Consider the following 20,424-nt stretch of genomic DNA (forward strand, 5'->3'; position numbering starts at 1 on the left):
CCTTCCTGAGTTGTGAGCCCTGTGTCCTTCAAAGGAAGGTTGATTCTGACCAGAACTCTTAGATGGCCTTTCTCCCAAGCTCAGGAGTTCAGATAAGGTTAGAATTCTAAGCGTTGGGAGACGAAAACCATTGTGAATGTGGATTCCTTAGAGCCTAGTGATGGTTGGATATCCAATGTTTACCTTTACATACAATCAAAGGGATTTGGATGAGTCAGTTTCTCACACTATGGGGAACGGGGTCCTTTCTGGGGTGATAGTGAAGAAATACTTGGCTGTCTCCACTACATAACGTAAGCACTTCTAATTCTGCATCTATTTTAGCCATTTCCAATTCACTTTGTTCTTTTTCAACTTTCAACTGAGATTTGCTTGCGTAAGGTGCTCTCACCTTAGCAGCTTCCATTTTAGCTCATGCATGGGCAGTGCTTAGTGCTGATCCAGATGAGTGACTGGTCTTGAAACTGTTACTGGCTGCCATTTTTTATGAATGGTAGATTGATGGTAGGTTGATATCTTTTCACTGTAGTGTTTTCAACAAGGATGTTAGTGACACCAAGATAAACCACAAGCGAAGACCCTGCAGTTTGGTTGCAGTGTTTACTTGCCTTCATAAACATTTATATAAACAAAACTCATCTGTATAAACCATTAGTAATACTTACGACATTCCTGTCTGACTATTCAGCATGGACGGTATTGGATTATGCTTCCTTACTGCTACTTGCATATAGAAAGTTGCTTGCTAGTGGGAAACCGGAAGAACAAAATCGAAAACCGGAAGTACATCTCAGCATACTTCAAAATAAGGCATACATAAGCCTTATATCACCATATCTTGTGACATTAAGGAAGCAGCAGAGGGTGTGGTTGGAACTTGAAAGGTTTAAATGTCCATTGCATCAAACAAACATAAAACAGCTCCCAACAGACAAAAATGAGGAAAGCACATAAAGCGCTACAATAACATCTGCCACACCATAAGGGTGCAAACACAGTCACACATGACAAACATGGAGGGATCTGTAGAGAAGAGTCTCTCCCTCACTCGTGGCACAAGGATTACACAGCATTGAATGGCGGGACTGGTAGGGCTAAACAGGCAGGGTATTAATGTGAAACAGGTGCAGGTGATAATTGTCAGTAAATGGGTGACTGTGAGGGCATAACGGGGTGTCTCCCCTGAGCCCTGAGACTGGCCAAAAAGTGGTTATTTATGCATGTTGCAAAAAAGTTGCAGTCCAAGTGTAAATATTAAACAATATTGTAATACATATTGTAATAATCATGACCACAAGCAACTGTTCAAAGTTAAGAAATGATCAAAAACACAGCCTCTAAATGTTTCAGAAGCAGATTGGGGAAGTTTCAAAACTTCCTGTTTTTGCACATGACCTCAATTCAGAAAACAGGAAGTCTGGGCTGAAGCTGCTACATCCTGACATTTGCACACTCTTCAACTTTTTACGCATCAGTTGTGAGATCTACCTGGACACATGTGGTCTTCCACTCTGGAGTAAGATAGCATCAGAAAACATTTTTCCTGCCAATCACTGTTTCATAATGAACAATGGGGGACTCTCTAGAGAAGAGCTCAGACAGGCTTCATCCTGTAAAAGGGGAAAGATGTGGATGGGCCCTGGGCATGATGGAGGCATTGAGTCAGAGGGAGCTGGAAGATGGCAGTGTGATGATTAACGACACAAGGCTGTCTGAACAGCTTCAGTGTGGACTCCAGAATCTTCGATTGGAGGGCTGCCTAACAGATGTCACACTCCATGTACAGGGCCACAGCTTCCCTTGCCACCGAGCTGTGATGGCTGCTGCAAGTTTGTATTTCAGGTGAGCCACAAAGCTTCACAGGGAAACTGTATTATTCAGTGTGGTTTTCACTCATTATTAGTATGAATTTTAATATTTGTAGTAAAATTATGATTAATTATTTACACTTTACAGAATTTACAATTTACAGAAATTGAGCTTTTTTACTTTTTAATGATTTTTAGAGCAATGTTTTGTAATGATCTACGAGAGAAACATGAAGAGAGTGTAAATATTAAGGGAATCAGTGCAGAATATATGAAGATCCTTCTAGACTACACATACACTAGCAAACTGCACATCACCAAAGACAATGTCCAGAAAATTCTTGAAGCTGCCAACCTTTTGCAGGTCAGTACTATCACAAGTAGTAATAATTGTCAATATAAATGTGACAGGAATGGGGCAAGGCTACAGCACAATTTATCACTTAATATCACTTAATAATAGTAAATATTTACACAGTAACCAAGAACCTCTATATATTCTGAGGGAGAACAAAGTTGGGGAGATTCACACCATGAAATTTGACTTTAAAAAGATGAACAGTGTCACCCATTTACAGTAAAAAATGGCTACAAAACATTGTAGTTATGCATCGATGAAGGATGCACACCTGAGTACTGAAATCAGAACAAGTAATGGATTAATCCATTAAGTTACCAATAGTTTACTTATTATATAAATAGTTTACTTATTATATAAATTATATAAATAAAAGTTTATTGCTAATTGATCTTTTTCATTCTGGTAATCCAGTGGTTAACTTGTCATCATATACAATTACTGCAGTATATGTGATTTACACATTTAATACAATTAATTTACATGTCCTTTCATTTAATTCAAGTGAAAAAAATAATACCTCTAAATGGTCTCACTGCACAGAAAAATGTCAATAGCAGACAGGGAAGTGAAAAAAACTGTTCAGAGAAAATATTTTCATTTCAGGGTGTTTTAGAAAGCAGCTGAACAGGTGCAGGGTGGGTCACAGTGCAACCAAAAAACATCTAATCTTAAACTCCTTAAAGTCACAATTAGGGTTTTACCATCTCCTCATTTTTATAGGTTTTTTGTAATGGGCGAGGAATGGGGCATGATGACGAGTTGACTTTCCAGAATGACAACGTTTATTAACACACACTAGCTACAACATTTATTAACACACTAGCTACAAAGGTAGCAGACATGTAACAAGCATGATTGTAGACTCACAAAGACGAGCACGGGACAAAATGCACATAATATATGCTTAACACACAACGAGCACAACGTGTATCACATTAGACTAATTAGACGAGTGAACACCTACACAAACAGCCACACCCACAGAAGTATATATATATAGACCCGGACTACAACTACATACGCCCGATGTGAGGGGTCTGGGGCAGTTACTTTTTCCATGAGCAAATATTGTACATTTGCACATTGCACTAATATAGTCCACACTGCATATTATACTAATGTAGGTTCTGATATCACTTTTATACTGAATAGAAACAACATATAGTTTTTAAGGCATAATTCTTTTTGTCACTTCCTTCTGGTTCTTAGAGTTCTACTGGTTCATTAATATTCCTTCAGCTGCTTAATCCCTGCTGAATGCAAAGCATGACAGTAGCAATCCCTGCTTTGAAATCCCTGACTGTGACTACAAAATCAAAATTCACAAAAGAGTAGTCTTGACATGGTAATATGGTGAGGAATCATTGCCAAATTGAAAAGTAATCCCTAATAGGCAAAAATGGAAATGCAATCCACAAAATGGATAGCTTTTCCATACAAACATGCAGAATATGTGCCAAAATGAAATGCAAAAGCACTATTACATTCCATTTCAATGCACTTTATCTCTTTATTGAAAAACAATACACAAGAATTTGCATTCAAAACCAAAACGCTGAATTTGTGCCGGAATTGAATATAATACAGCTCGAAATGTAATCACGACACAGGTATTGCTTTTCACCGTACGGCAGTGGTTCTCAATTATTTTCTGTCATGCCCCCCCTAGGGATCATAAAAATTTTCACGACCGCCGTTGAATTGAAACACTATTGAGAACCTGATAATAATTAACTATTTATCTGTACAAACTGCAGTTTTACTTTCTGGCACCACCATTCTGCATATAATCTCACCTGTTTATCAAAACAAAATAATAAATTTAGCTACAACAACTTCAAACAATTACCAATTTGAAGTCTGACAGAGTCCTGCACCGGGTCGGGTACCCGCGGGTACGGGCAAATAGATGCTGAAACGGGTGGTTTTACACATACCGCAATTTTACGGGTGGGTATGCGGGCGGGTAAGTTAAATACTGGTGGGTATCGGGAGGTAAGTTAAATAAGTGGTCATTTTTAGTAGACTTTTATTTTCTACGTAATGAACATAGTGTTACCTTTTGCCTGATTACCGCCTCCCGGTCGTGGTGGCGAAGCTCAGGGGGAGCTTACTTATACTGTAGCTCCGTTGGCCAGAGCGGGCTGAACTTTACTCTTCATCCGTTCTGGGGTAATACCCAAATTTCGGTTCTTTTCCAGCGGAAACATGAGCAGAGGCTGCTTATAACGCAGTACCAGGCATTTATTGTAGCTTCCTTGGTGGTTACAAAGCTAAATGGGTGGCCGTGCTAGAACAAAGAAAAATGACGAGAGAGAACAGCGTTTAGGATTTGTTATCCAAGAGCGCAGAACGCAGCTCAAACGTGGGACTGTGGACGATATACTGTTCCTGCTCAGTAACCTAGGATAGATTTGTGAACCTATACAATTTTATTTAGTTGTTATACTGGAATTTGTTCCCTCTCGTTTTGCATTGTGTTATGGCACCGGTTGGCTACATACATTTTCTTGCGTTTTATCAGTTGCTACTTTTAGATAGGAATACTGTTCCTGCACAGCAACCTTAGATTGTGTTTTGTGTTGTACTGACGTTTTACAGAGGTGCATTGAAAAAGAAAGTGCTCTATACCAGAGGTCAATAACAGGCGGACCGCGGTCCGGATCCGGACCCAATCTCATTCCTGATTAACTGGATACGAACCCAAATACCATCCCATCCGGACCCAGAAAAAAATTTTTAAAATATTTTTTAATTTTGACGGGAGAATTAAATTTAAACCGGAGCATTTATTTTAGCGCTATTGAAAAAACACTGCGTCACGAGTGTTACATTCGCCACGTAACGTTATCTCTTTTAATGTGATAAAAAGCGAATTATTTTGAATGATTTCAACCATATGTGTATTTGTATAGATATGTAACTTAATTAAGCTGAAGGTGCTGGAAAATATTGAAAATGGGCCTTGAAAGTGCCGTACATGTGCTTGAATTCCACCTTGTATAGGTGGATGAACCCTGCAAACATAACACAGCGCTGAAGAGCGGAATGCGACCTCGACACGCCATGGCGGAGATCCCGCGATTGCTACCTGTATTTTCCCTCACGCTTTGAACCATGTGACTTATAATGAGGTACGGCTTTTCTGTAGATGTTTCTTCACCCGTCAGGGGTGGAGCAGAAAGTTAATCAGGTGGTAGTTAAAGTTGTAAATCAAAGAAGAAAGTGCTCATTTTCATTTAGCACATGCAACCAGCAGGCACAACGGAGACATTTTTTCAAATGAACGTGTTGTGCCGAATTCAGAGTCCCCTCGTTTGCACACGCATAAAGACGCTACAGATGATATTCGGGAGTTACAGTGAGTATAACTTAGTTCATTGAGCACTCTAGTTTTGTCTTAACTAGATATTTAGACATAATACTGCTTTAATACTGCGAAGTTGTGGTCAGAGGTGAACTTCGGTATAGCCAGTGTGTATTTTATTTAAAATAATTAACACCCCATTTTCCATGATGGATAATTAAAGTCTAGCTCTTATTTATGCATAGAAACGTAAATTGACAATATAATCTGTAGCGTCTTTATGCGGATGAACGAGGGAAGTCGAAATTCGGCACAACACCGGCTGAAAGCCAAAACTGTCGCACGTGAAATGCTACAGGCACCGTTCAGAAACTGATCGGTTCAGTTATGTTCAGTTAAATGTATTCAGTTCAGTAGATATACGCGACTTTTAGCTCGGTGCGGCTTATAAAACATTTTCCTTTTTTTTAACATTGTAGGTGCAGCTTATATTGAGGTGCACTGTATAGTCGAGAAAATACGGTACTTCCCGACAACAGACACGGCTCCTTTCTTTGGCTAAAGTTCCTTTGGGGCATCATCTTTTACTTCAGTATTTGGTAGAATTTCTGGTTCAGAACGTCCCTCGTTTTCAGCAAGCTAGATATTCGCTCTGTTGCATGTGTGCTTAGCGGCGCAGCAATAAAAAGCATCCCTTGAGAAACAATTAACGACAGACCTGTTCTTCATGATGCATTTGTTATTTCTCTGGCCCACCAACAATAAGGCCTTCAATAAGCCTCTGAAACTGCCCCTTTAAATTCGTTCACCTATATGCCCACTGCTCAATATGCCATGTTGTGTGCTGGTATTCTTCTTCCGATTAATTTGTGTTTTAGAACAGCATTTCTGTGTTTTTAGTTTTCAAATCTAAGAATGTTTCCTTACGTTGGAAATGCTGACGAATTCAATCATCACGTACAAATCGCGTACAATTGGAACGACTTGAAATAGAAACCATTTTTAAAAAGGAATGCTTTCTACATTCACAAAATCAGTATGGGAAACAATAACCTCTTAAATGTTTGCTCCTATGCTCGTTTGTTTAATCTATCTCTTTTAAACAAAGTGCGCAGCAAACACGCATCGTGAACACACCCTTTTTGAATAAGGAACCAACTTCAGCGGTTGAATAAGGAGCTGCGAATAAGTAACCAAATGAATCTCAAACTGCGAATAAGTAACCAACTTCAGCGTCGTCAGCACAGTGGAGTGTTGTGGAGTGTAGTGGACTGTAGTGGAGTGTTGTGGAGTGTTGTGTACAATATGCCCATCTCGGCAACGCGATCGCTCTTTCTCACTGTATTTCTGATCAAAGCGTATCTAAATCTAGGGTCACCCTAACGACGAAAGCTGCTTTACGACGGACTTTTCAGTCTCTAAACCCATCGTTAAGCGGGGATTCATTGTACATTTAACTGAACTGATCAGTTTCTGAACGGTGCCTGACAGTTCAGAGTTCATGCCTGTAAGGTCTTTCAGCCGGTGTTGTTGAATTCCGACTCCCCTCGTTTATCCGCGCATAAAGACGCTACAGATTATATTGTCGATTTATGTTTCTATGCATAAATAAGAGTTAAACTTTAATTATCCATCACAGCAATTGGCACGGCATTATCTATGTCCAAAGCCACACTGGCTCAAGGGTGTTAATTATTTTAAATAAAATACACACTGGCTATACCAAAGTTCACCTCTGACCACGACTTTGCAGTATTACAGAAGTATTATGTCTAAATATCTAGTTAGGACAAAACTAGACTGCTCAATGAACTAAGTTATAATCACTTTCTTCTTTCATATACAACGTTGTCCTACCACCTGATTAACTTTTTGTTCCAACCCTAACGGGTGAAGAAACATCTACAGAAAAGCCACATCTCATTATAAGTCGCATGGTTCAAAGCGTGAGGGAATAAGTAGCGGTTTATAATCTGGAAAATACAGGTAGCAATCGGGCTGAATACGGGCTACGCTGTGGCGTGTCAAGGTCGCGTTCTGCTTTCAGCGCTGTTTGCTGGGTTCATCCACCTTTACAAGGTGGAATTCAAGCACATGTACGGAACTTTCCAGGTCCATTTTCAATATTTTCCAGCACCTTCAGCTTAATTAAGTTAAGCACGTAGTTGTCTGTAACTGCACCAGCCTCAACTTGTCCAATTAGTGTTTATTTCCTCTTTTATTCCGCTGCCTCTAGACGGAATGTAATCCTACACATTGTGATTTGCTTTTGCAGATTCGCAGAGACACACAGTGGAATACAATCACGTTCAGTCGATTGCATTTCAAGGTGGCTTCTGGCACTAATTCAGCGTTTCTTTCTTTAAATACAAATCCACACACACTGGAGATTTTTACTTTTAATTGTGGCACGTTTTCATCACATCAGTGTTTAAATCAATCTCGTGATCATTACATTTAAAGGAGACATTTATGTCTGAAATACCGTACGGTGAAAAGCAATACCTCTGTGCCGTGATTACATTTCGAGCTGTATTATATTCAATTCTGGCACAAATTCAGCGTTTTGGTTTTGAATGCAAATTCTTGTGTATTGTTTTTCAATAAAGAGATAAAGTGCATTGAAATGTAATGTAGTAGTGCTTTTGCATTTCATTTTGGCACATATTCTGCATGTTTGTATGGAAAAGCAATGCATTTTGTGGATTGCATTTCCATTTTTGACTATTAGGGATTACTTTTCAATTTGGCACTATTTCCTCTCCATATGGCAATATTCATGTTTTAAAACAAATAAGTGTTTTATGTAGAACAGAGGGAAGTGTGCTAACACCTTTAATGTCCCATTTATCTCCATGTTTTTGGGTTTTTTTTTTATCCCTGCTATTGTACATAATGTTTCCATCAATAGAGAATCCAAAGGCAGCCAAGTATACTGTGCTACATGCATGCTACAGGGAGCAGCATAATAATACATTCACTTATTCCCTGCAGTTCCAACGAGTGGTAAACACTTGTGCCAGTTACCTTGCTGAGGTCCTCTGTCCAGATAATTGTGTGGGAATTCTGCACTTGGCTGACACCCATTCATTAGTGGCTCTAAAGCACCATGTGCACAACTACATCATCCAGAACTTTTCTCAGGTTGCAGTGCATGATGAAGTGCTGGAACTGCCGACAGATGTGCTGGTTAGCCTGCTTCAGCAAGATGACCTCAGTGTAACGGAGGAGGAGCAGGTGTTTGAGTTGGTGATGCGCTGGGTGAGGGCACATGAGATGGACAGAGTGCCTCTGCTGGCCTTTGTCCTCACTCATGTACGTCTGCCACTGCTGGACCCCTGGTACTTTGTGGAGAAGGTGGAAGGAGATTCCTTGATCAGAGGTTGTCCAGATGTGTTCCCATTGCTACAGGAGACTCGTGTTTATCACCTATCAGGAAGTGAGGTTAGTTTTTAAGAGACAGCCCACTGTTAAATCTTAAAATTGTCCTTCGAGTTCAGTGGCCAAACAGCATTTACATAAACAATTCTGGTAAAAATAAAAATAATCACCGTACTTCTGAAAAGCACTTCAAAGCACACAACTATTTTCTTTAGACTTATGTAAATAGGTAAGTTCATTTTAAAAGAAAAAAGCGTGTAGTTATTAAATGTGCAAGATTTGAATAATTATTAAGAATGATCTCTAATGCAAAAAAAAATTAATATGCCTATTGTACATTCTGTTATAATTATCATTAACTTGACAAATGGTTTGGTTAAAGGTGATTTCTGAGCATACCAAACCAAGGATGCAGGAATTTCAGTCTGAAGTGTTTACGATTATTGGAGGCTGCACAAAAGATGACAGGTTTGTGTCAGAGGTGACCTGTCTAGACCCGCTGCGCAGAAGTCGGCTAGAAGTGGCCAAGCTGCCAAACACTGAGATGGAGTCAGAGAGTGACAATAAAAAGTGGGTTGAGTTTGCATGCATCACATTTCGAAATGAAGTGTACATATCAGGTAAGTAGGCCTCCCACCATGTAGTTTTTAAATATTGAAAGCATGGTAAAACAAAGCATATACTGTAAATACAACATAAGCTAAAAATAGGTGCTGGATAGATTGGAACTCTGCATCATAATATGCCTCATTTGCTTTACAGTGCATAATCTTTGTTTCCTGGGTAAAAATTTGTCATTATAGAAATAGCTCATTGCTAACCTCAAAATCTCTAATACATTGATTTTATTAAGGCTTCAATTGCTTTTTGCTGTGTTATGTATTATTGATATAATAAAAATAGCATAAAATCAAAGCCTTGTTTAAAAACCTATTGTTTGTGGAGAGGTTTTAACCTGTGTGGAGAGCCAACACTGACTGAGTCACAATAAATCTGTAACAGGTGGTAAAGAAACTCAGCATGATGCATGGAAGTACAATGCTTCCCTTAACAAGTGGATCCAGATTGAGTATATGAGTACTGGGCGCTGGAGACACAAAATGGCTGTTCTGGGAGGAAAGGTTTATGCAATGGGAGGATTTGATGGCATTCAAAGGCTCAAATGTGTGGAAGCTTATGATCCCTTCCATAACTGCTGGACAAAGGTAGGACCTGCCATTATGACTCTAAATAAACTTTATGTAACTAGTAAGCATTTAATAAGAAATTGTAATAACCTAGTCATAAGATGTGGAACCTAGGTGAAAGTATGTGTACGTACCTTCCAGGCTACACCACTTTTGGTGAATGTGAGCTCCTTTTCTGCCACCAGCTATGGCAGATGCATTTATGTGATAGGAGGTGGGCCCAATGGAAAGCTTGCTACAAATAGTTTGCAATGCTTTGAACAAGCAGCCAACAAATGGACCCTGAAATGTCCAATGCCCATTGAAGCCAAATGTACAAATGCTGTAACCTTCAGGGACTCCATCTATGTAGCTGGTTAGTCATTTAAGACAATATTTTCTTTTACTGAATAGACACAAATAATTTGCTAAAATATTTGTTTTCTTCAGCTATTAACACCTCAATCTGACACAGGTATGGGGCATGTTCTGAGTAGTATGTAAGAATATCTGTCTCTGTGTTAAAGGTGGGGCAATGAAAGCAATGTTTTCCTACAGCCCTGAGAGAGATACCTGGACACTGGTCACCCCACTGGGCTGTGAGAGAGCCAGCTGTGGCATTGCTGCCTGCAGTAACAAGCTCTTTATCACCGGCGGCAGGGATGACAAGAATGAAGTGATTGCCACTGTACTGTGCTGGGACCCACAAACAAAGAGACTGACAGAGGAGTGTGTGTTGCCACGTGGGGTTTCCCACCATGGCAGTGTGACACTCAGAAAATCCTATACACACATACACAAGATACCACCAGGAACAGTAACTGGATGACATTTTGTATGTGTCTATGCCAAGGTTATAATCGTTAACGAAAACGAACGAAAAAACGAAAACTAATATTGAAAAAACATTTTCGCTAACTGAAATAAATAATAACGGTAATTAAAAGAAAAAACGATAAGTAACTGTAACTATATTACATGTTTAGAAAACTAACTAAAACGTACTGAAATTATAGATAGGATACCCTTCGTTTTCGTGTTTGTCAGTTTATTTATAAGTCTTGTGGACCGATATGAGATCGATTTTTTTCACTAGAAGTATTATATTAGCTGGCAGAAGCGTACACGACCCTCATGGTCCGTCACGTCTCTTGTTTAGAGCTCCTGCTCGCCATGCTAGCTGCAAAATTACCACAACAAAAGTTGGGAGAAAACGGCGAGTCCTGTATGGGATTTTTAAAATATGACTACACGTCTTGTAGTAGAAACAGGCGATAATAATATATGGGTGTGGCGAACGTTAATTGTTGAGGGGGGGGGGGGGGGGGGGGGGGGGGTGGCGAACGTCAGTTGTTGAGCGTACACTGTAAAACCCAATAAGTTAATTTAACTTAAATGATTTGGGGAAACCGATTGCACAAAGTTTTGTAACTCAATTTTAGTTTATTTAATAATGTGATTAGAGTTTATTGAACCGATACCAATTATAGTAAGGCAACTCAAATGCACATTTTTAACTCATTTTATTTAGTATGTTGAAACTTAAACCATTAATGTTTGTTAGACTAAAACGCTGTATGTATTCATACTAATTTAAAAGAGTTACATGTTAATATTCAAATTGGGTTTAATAAACTTGAATGGTTCTTATTTAAACAACTTAAAACTGTAGTAGGATTACTCAATCCAATTGGGGAAACCGATTGCACCAAACTGTACGAGTAGTATTAACATAACAACAAACCTTTGACTTTTTCCATTCAGCTTTTAATAACTGAAACTTCAGCTTCATACATAAGGCTACAAAAAGCCTTTTAAAGTCTTTTAAACCCAGCACTTTTGAGTTTTATTTATTACTCAATTTGCTCAAAATGCTTATAGAATATTTTAGGTGTTTTAGATTATCAGCCATAATCCTCAGAATTTTAAGAAAAAATTGGACTAACGATTACAATTTACTTGTGCACGATATTCTGATATATTGATATACACAAATGCAAATGTAACTGAACTACAAGGACATCTGTAACAATTCCCATGCATAATGCAACATTTATGTTCAACAATGTAAATGTAAAACTGTAAGCATAAAGACATGTGGCTTCTCAACTGCTTTGTCCTCTTCTTCATCCACATCAGCAACCAGAGCAACAGCGCCTTCATAAAACTCCATTTCATTCTGAAATATAACAGTGTGCAATATTATCAAACAAAAATATCCATGTCAAAGACAAAAAGGGTGAATAAAACAGTCAGCTACATTTTAAAAAATTAATTCTGACATTTTTTTTTATTGCAATGTATTATTGAGGTTTATTGCAATCCCCAATTATACCATACCTTGCAGGTAGGCCTGTGTTGAAAAAATCGATTTTCCGATTCAGAATCGATTCGCATATGATGATCTGATAATCGATTCGTACGTCCAAAGATCGATTTTTTAGTTAACTTTTACCCCCACCTCGTCACTGAATTCATGCAGGCGCGCTCGGTCTAACTAACTGTAAAACAACATGGCGTCGGAAAGTGACGGTAACGACGATAGTCAAATCGCCAATCTAAAAACAGAAGGACAGTTTATGCAGTGTCAGTGACTATTTACAGTTAGTCCATGTTACTGACAGTTTACCCAGTGTTTTTACAGTTTAAAAAAGTTAAAAATGCTCTTGTAATGTTGGGCGCAAGGCGATGGACGAGACAGAATCCTTTGCACTTTCCAAATCGTTACGTTTATTAAATTTACCGAAGCGCAGACAGCGCACATAAAACACGTTTACATAGAACATGTGTGACTCAAACGACGAGCACAGGACGCTGCGCGAACGCACATTAAGTAGACAAACCACAAAAACCCCGCGTGATGACAAGACGAGTCACAGGTGAGGATTATCACAAAACGCACCCGCACCCACAGAGATCCACAGACGCAGACAACGTTAACACACGCCCAACAGGGAGGGGTCGGGGACCGTAACGTGAGAGTTCTGTTCTTATAATCTCACTTTAAAGAAAAATACACGTTTACATTTTATACTTTCAGTTTATTAAGTGTGAGCACTTTAAAAATAAAAATGCATTTGGCAGCAACAGCTTTTGGGTGACTTCTTAATTATTTCAATCATAATAATAATGCACTGGATAGTGTCCCAGTAGGAGTCCACTGTTGCAGATATAGACACCTCAAAGATGTCCTCTGTTTATTGTCCTGGATTACCTTTCTTGAAGGTAGATTTATGATGACCCTTTTCACCAGTGTTCCAGCCATCAGTAACTATCAACTATCAGTAACTATTTGCTGATTAATATTGATATAATACTAGTTTTAACATGTTGCTTCTGTACATAGTCAGGAAACAGCTCAAATACATTTTTAATAACACTAAACCCTGAATTGGATCGAATCGATTAAATCGGATTAAATCGAAATAAATAGATTCTTAATTTTCAGAATCGGAATCGGATCGATTCTTGGAATTTGAATCGATACCCAGCCCTACTTGCAGGCTTTGAAGATACCTGAGGAATCCTCTTTGAGATAAATGGGTAGGCCAGCCAGGGCTGCTGTTCTTGCATGAATGTCATTTTTGTCCTTAAAGGATAAATCATGACAATGGGAACTATCATGCTAATGATAGTGTGAATGTAATTTGTGAAAGTACCTGTTTCTCATATGCCAACAAAAACTGGTTCATCTTTTCACCAACCCGTCCAGTTTTCTTCTTTTTGTAAAGTACAATCAGCTGACCAGCATATTCATCCAATGCAGCATAAAACACATGTGGCAGGTGCTGATTGGCAGGTGCACACAGGGCAACAAAATCCATATTCATTAAAAGCTGGATAATAGCTGTCTTTCCTCTGTGTAGCAGTGTGCATTCTTGATATATGTATCTTTAATAAATTAAATTTACTAAATGTACATAGGCAGGTGTTGTAGAGACAGGGCAAAGGTGAAATTGTGGAGTACTGACCATGGCTAAGCCGATAATGCTTCAGCAACATGACTTTTATCGCAGTAGAAAAACTGCACAACTTGCAATTCCACATTTTAGATTAAAGAATCAGAATTTGATGTGTATCACCTTCGCTGGCTGTCCTTGGAGGCTGAACAGTGGTGGATGATCTCTTACTGCAAGCTTCTTTTTGTCAAACACTAATATGGGGTCAGATAAAGAAATATGTATGTTAACTAGTGTTGCCACCTGTCCCGGTTTTCATGTCGCTGTCCCGTTTTTCCCGGCCTGTCCCGGTTTTTCTTTTTTTTTCGGTAAAAAAACTAGGTTAGTTCAAACCACGATTCAGACTGTTTCTGCCCACTTTGAATCTGCTTTTTTTCTCTCGCTGTGTCCATTTTAAACCCCTCCGGTAACGATTTACATTCGCACACACCCCCCGCTCAATAACTTACATTCGGCAACCCCCCCCCCCCCCCCCCCCCCAGTGTGGCTAAAACTCTTCTCTGTGTCGAAGATTGCTTCTAATCTGGACAAGTCTGGGCGAACCACCTTAGAGCCGTGTGCAAAGCTCAGTGATGACGTCAGAAATAGGGATGGGTTTTATTTCCTTTGTCTGAATCAATGATCATTTACATTTATGGCATTTGGCAAACGCCCTTATCCAGAGCGACTTAGATTTTTATCTCATTTTTATACAAGTGAGCAATTGAGGGTTAAGGGCCTTGCTCAGGGGCACCTCAGTCATGGCCTCAGCTCTGGGAATCAAACCCATGACCCTCCAGTCACAAGGCCAGTTTCCTAAGCACCAGGCCATGACTGCCCTTGACTGCCCATGACTGCCCTGATCACAACTTAAACAGTTCAAATCAACAATACTTAAAATGAATGATAAACATATCTTTACTCATACCAAGTCAGTTAGTACACAAAACACATAGAGCTGCTTAACTCATTTAATAAAAGTTACTCTATTTAGCTAAATTGAGTACAAATAACTATTTGGGTAGTGCTGGGCGGTATACCGGTTCGCACCGAAAACTGGTGTTTATTTTTGTTATCATAAGAATTTTTCATAAACCTGCCAAACCAGTTTAAATAACCTTCACGTGTCCGGAATGCAGCACTGTCGTTAATTGTTTCTCAATTGTTTCGTTTTCTTGCTGAAAACGAGGGACGTTCTGAACCAGAAATTCTACCAAATACTGAAGTAAAAGATGATGCCCCAAAGGAACTTTAGCCAAAGAAAGGAGCCGTGTCTGTTGTCACAAAGTACTGTATTTTCTCGACTATACAGCGCACCTCAATATAAGCTGCACCTACAATGTTTAAAAAAATGGAAAACGGAAAAAATAATAATAATAATTAAAAAATGGAAAATGTTTTATATGCCGCACCGGGCTAAAAGTCGCGTATATCTACTGAACTGAATACATTTAACTGAATATAACTGAACTGATCAGTTTCTGAACGGTGCCTGTAGCATTTCACGTGCGACAGTTTTGGCTTTCAGCCGGTGTTGTGTTCGAATTCCGACTCCCCTCATACATCCGCATAAAGACGCTACAGATTATATTGTCAATTTACGTTTCTATGCATAAATAAGAGCTAGACTTTAATTATCCATCACGGCAAATGGGGTGTTAATTATTTTAAATAAAATACACACTGGCTATACCGAAGTTCAACTGCGGTCAAGCCAGCCCTCACTTAAAAAATCTTGGTCAAGCCAGCCCCCGAAAAAATTGCGAAGTTGCGCGTATACCATAGATTACGGTAATGGGTGATGCTGCCTGTGATTCCACATTTAAATCTAAATGGTGTACAGAATGAGTAAAAAAAAAACAATAAATAAACAAGTAAATCGTTTAATTCAGAACTAATAAATCATGAATCAAACTGTATTTAATGTCTATGAAAATGAAAACCTTGAAAGTAAATTTAAATTATTACATTTGTTACTTTTACACCGTTTTATATTTACAGTGTTATTAAAAGGAATCCTTCTGATTGCACTGAATAATTTCACTACAGAATGGTAGGACACCACCTACAGATGTCACTCAGCTAAGATCAAGAAGATCTGATGTGGCATTTCAAAGTAAAGGTCCCTCAAATAACCAGATTTGATCAATTTTACTGTATGTTTACAGTGTCATAAAAAAAATCCTCCTGATTGAACAAAGTCATTTCACTACAGAATGGTAGAACACCACCTACAGATGTCACTCAGTCAAGATCAAGAAGATCTGATGTGGCATTTCAAAGTAAAGGTCCCTCAAATTACCAGATTTGATCTTTTTTTTCTATGTTTACAGGGTCATTAATAAAAATCCTCCTGATTGCACTCAATAATTTCACTACAGAATAGTAGAACACCACCTACAGATGTCACTCAGTAAAGATCAAGAAGATCTGATGTGGCATTTCAAAGTAAAGGTCTCTCAAATTACCAGATTTGATTTTTTTTTCTATGTTTACAGGGTCATTAATAAAAATCCTCCTGATTGCACTCAATAATTTCACTACAGAATGGTAGAACACCACGTACAGATGTCACTCAGTCAAGATCAAGAAGATCTGATGTGGCATTTCAAAGTAAAGGTCCCTCAAATAACCAGATTTGATCAATTTTACTGTATGTTTACAGTGTCATAAAAAAAATTCTCCTGATTGCACTGAAGAATTTCACTACAGAATGGTAGAACACCACCTACAGATGTCACTCAGTAAAGATCAAGAAGATCTTATGTGGCATTTCAAAGTAAAGGTCCCTCAAATTACCAGATTTGATCATTTTTTTCTATGTTTACAGGGTCATTACAATAAATCCTCCTGATTGCACTCAATAATTTCACTACAGAATGGTAGAACACCACCTACAGATGTCACTCAGTAAAGATCAAGAAGATCTGATGTGGCATTTCAAAGTAAAGGTCCCTCAAATTACCAGATTTGATCATTTTTTTTCTATGTTTACAGGGTCATTACAATAAATCCTCCTGATTGCACTCAATAATTTCACTACAGAATGGTAGAATACCACCTACAGGTGTCACTCATGTAAGATCAAGAAGATCTGATGTGTCAATTCAAAATAAAGGTCCATCAAATGACCAGATTTGATCAATTTTACTCTACATTTACAGTGTCATTAAAAAGAATCCTTCTGATTGCTCAGAATAATTTCACTACAGAATGGTAGAATACCAACTAAAGGTGTCACTCTGTCAAGATCAAGCAGATGTGATGTGCCATTTCAAAATAAAGGCCCTCTAAATTATCATTTTGATCAATTTTACTCTGCATTTACACTGTCATTAAAATGAATCCTTCTGATTGCACAGAATAATTTCACTACAGAATGGTACAATACCACCTATAGGTGTCACTAAAATGCCGCAGCTAGAGTCCTAACCAAGGCTAGGAAATTCGATCATATTAGTCCCACTCTCGCCGCACTACACTGGCTGCCGATTAAATATCGCATTGAATTTAAAGTTCTCCTGTTAACCTATAAGGCGTTAAATGGTCTTGCCCCACAATATCTGAGTGAACTCATTGATTACTACAACCCATCTCGTAGGGCTGAACGATTAATTGCATTTGCGATAATTTCGCGATTTTTTAAAACGCGATTGTCTAATCGCACAGGCTGCGATTTAAACTGGTCACGTGACTTGGGAGCGAGCCGAGCCGAGGACGAACGGAGCAAACCCGAGCAGGAGGCAGGGAGGTGGAGAAGTGAAGTTAACACAGCGCACTTTAACTTGTTGCACAATGGCTTCAAGCTCGACAGAAGCTGACACAACTGAAAGTCTAATACCAAAGAGGGGCAGCACATAAGTTGTGTGAAATTACTTTGGCTTTTAAAAAGATGCTGCTCAACGTCAGGTACCCTGCAAAACATGCCTTGCTACTGTTGCTACGATGCGAGGTAACACTACAAACCTTCAGCATTAAAAAACACCACAAAGCCTCGTATGATATTTGTAAGGCTAAAATGCCAACGACCAGTGCTGCATCTTCAAATACGCCAAAGTGTTTCTCTGCGCTTATACAGCTTTAGTATGCGGTGAGCAGCGAAATACCGTAAAATCACGGATATAGGCGCAATAAGATTTAAAGCACGGATGAATCGCGAAAGCGCGGATAGCTTGACTGCGTTCCAGCAGACAGGGTTCACTGACCGAACCGTTTGAAAGTGTAACTCCTTATGGATGTAATTCGAAGCGGCACGCTGAAATAACTCGGGCAGTAACGGAGTTCATAGTGAAAGACATGATGCCCGTTAATATAGTGAACAAGCCCGGCTTCATGGCTTTGTTAAACACACTGGATATGCGCTACCAAATGCCCTCACGCACATATTTTAGCCAAGTTGCTATACCTGCAGGGTTGCCAACTCTCACGCATTGAGCGTCTTAGACAAAAAAATTAGTAGTTCGCTCTGGCGCCAACCACAGGCGATCGATCGATCACGATATAATAATAATACTTAAATTTAGTCCATTTTACACCCAGTGGCGGACTTAGCAATTTGGAGGCTCAAGGCGAATTTAGCTAGGGGGCCCATCAACATTAATATGCGAGAAATAAGTTCAGGTTCACACTACAAGATTTTAGGCTGGTTTTTCAGTCGCCGACTGTTTTTGTAGATCGCCGACAGAAACTGTGGTCGGACGCAAATCGGGGATCATTCGGCGCTCGCTCAGTCGTGTAGTGTGAACTGCTGAAAGACGCTCGCCGAGTGGCCGCCAACTCATCGCAGACGACCGGCAGATATCTAGCATGTTTAATATCTAGCATGTTTCATATCTAGCCCAGTCGGTGACTGTGAGTCAACAGCAGCGTCTAGCTTCATACAACTTTACTACAAGACTGTGTTTAAGTTATTGTGACAGCACTGGAGAAATAGTGCGATTGATTATATCTATGTTCACTGCAACGGAGAGATGAAATAATTCTGGCAATTTGGGACTATGGAGTGGTTAAACGGTAAAAAAAAAAAATAATAACGAAAATGTGGAGTACATGTACGTTGTTTTTAATTTACTTCGTGGTGTTGCTGGTTCTCGCGAGTGTTTCATTTCCGTGTTCTCGTGTTTTTGGACGGCAGCCAGATGAGTCGGCGATTCCCCAGTCGTTTAATTCGTGAGCCCACGTCACCGATCAGTCATGTAGTGTGAAAGCCACAACAACTGAAAGACTTGCGATTACAGCACAACCAGTCGTGTAGTGCGAACGGCACAAAAACCTGATGACTGAAAAGTCGTGTAGTGTGAACCTGGCTTTAGCTAGACAAGGGGGCCCTACAGTGGGAGGGGCCCAAGGCAATTGCCTAGCAACGCCTCTATGCAAAGACCGCCTCTGTTTACACCCCCCCCCCCTCCCGCAACCCTGTATCTGAGGTGTATAAAAAATGCCGAAACAGAGTTTCCTGAAGTGGAACAATGGGAAAAAATCGCGATTTTAAATCGCAATCGCAATTTATAGATAAAAAATTGCAATTAGATTATTTTCCAAAATCGTTCAGCCCTACCATCTCGCCCTTTGCGCTCCCAAAATGCTGGATTTCTCGTAGTTCCAAAAATTAGTAAAACTACAGCCGGAGGCAGAGCTTTCTCTTTTAAAGCCCCTCAATTATGGAATAGCCTTCCAGCTCCAATCCGAGACTCTGACACAGTTCCAATCTTTAAATCTAGACTTAAGACTCACCTGTTTAGTCAAGCCTTCAGCTAAAATTCCCCTTGTAAGGTGTAGGGGCTTGGGGGCCCCCAGACGTTGAGATTTCTGGTGATCTGAGATGTTGATGCTGTCATCCAGCTGTGTCTTGGCATCACTCTATTTGTGACTATGACTTGACTGGAAAGCAATGTCTCAGTGAGCCCTCATGCCTGTGGTCACCTCTGAACCCCTCCCTTTAGTTATGCTGCTATAGATTAGTCTGCCGGAGCCACATGCTGATCACTGGCACGTGAGCTACGTACATTTAAATCAATGGTGGTTTAAATTCATGTCCACTCAGTCTGTATTATCTATCTTCTTGCATGGCTCTACCCAAGACGATTGGATACAGGCACCTGCATACAAAAAGCGCAGACGGCACGTGGAACAAATATAACATTCAAACGTGAATGACTAACAAAGACGAGCACGGGACACTGCGCAAATGCACATTAAATAGACAAACCACATAAGCCCCAAGTGATCAAGAGACGAGCCACAGGTGAGCCCGATGAACACGCTCAGACACCACCACACCCACGAAGATCCACAGACGCAGACGACTAAACGTAGACACGCCCAAAGGGGAGGGGTTAGGGGCTGTAGCATGACATCATGACTCCTCATTAGGCTAGAAATGTTGTTAGGAAGTCAATCAATCAATCAATCAAATTTTATTTATATAGCGCTTTTTACAACAGTTGTTGTCACAAAGCAGCTT

The 20,424-nt window shown here is 39.6% G+C and overlaps 2 protein-coding genes across 4 annotated transcripts in view; both read left to right on the forward strand.

Annotated features, from left to right (window-relative positions):
* The first annotated feature begins 1,423 nt into the window (after positions 1–1,423).
* Positions 1,424–13,042, forward strand: klhl6 (kelch-like family member 6). Of its 3 annotated transcripts, none has more exons than XM_076984863.1 (7): positions 1,424–1,842; positions 2,007–2,172; positions 8,609–8,920; positions 9,240–9,477; positions 9,860–10,062; positions 10,186–10,399; positions 10,551–13,042. In XM_076984863.1, the coding sequence occupies exons 1-7, from the start codon at positions 1,571–1,573 to the stop codon at positions 10,850–10,852; spliced, it is 1,707 nt and encodes a 568-aa protein (XP_076840978.1). In that variant the 5' UTR covers positions 1,424–1,570; the 3' UTR covers positions 10,853–13,042. The 3 variants fall into 3 exon arrangements, with proteins under 3 accessions (XP_076840978.1, XP_076840979.1, XP_076840977.1); XM_076984864.1 differs by having other exon boundaries at positions 8,621–8,920; positions 10,551–13,040; XM_076984862.1 differs by having other exon boundaries at positions 8,471–8,920; positions 10,551–13,039.
* The window catches only part of LOC143485434 (uncharacterized), a 47,457-nt gene continuing 32,210 nt past the window's right edge, over positions 5,178–20,424 (forward strand). Inside the window, exon 1 of the mRNA XM_076984876.1 lies at positions 5,178–5,303. The gene's annotated coding sequence lies outside the window, so the exon portion shown is untranslated. The remainder of the gene's footprint in view (positions 5,304–20,424) is intronic.

Source organism: Brachyhypopomus gauderio, unplaced genomic scaffold, assembly GCF_052324685.1.
Source record: "Brachyhypopomus gauderio isolate BG-103 unplaced genomic scaffold, BGAUD_0.2 sc34, whole genome shotgun sequence".
NCBI classification, from domain to species: Eukaryota; Metazoa; Chordata; class Actinopteri; order Gymnotiformes; family Hypopomidae; genus Brachyhypopomus; species Brachyhypopomus gauderio.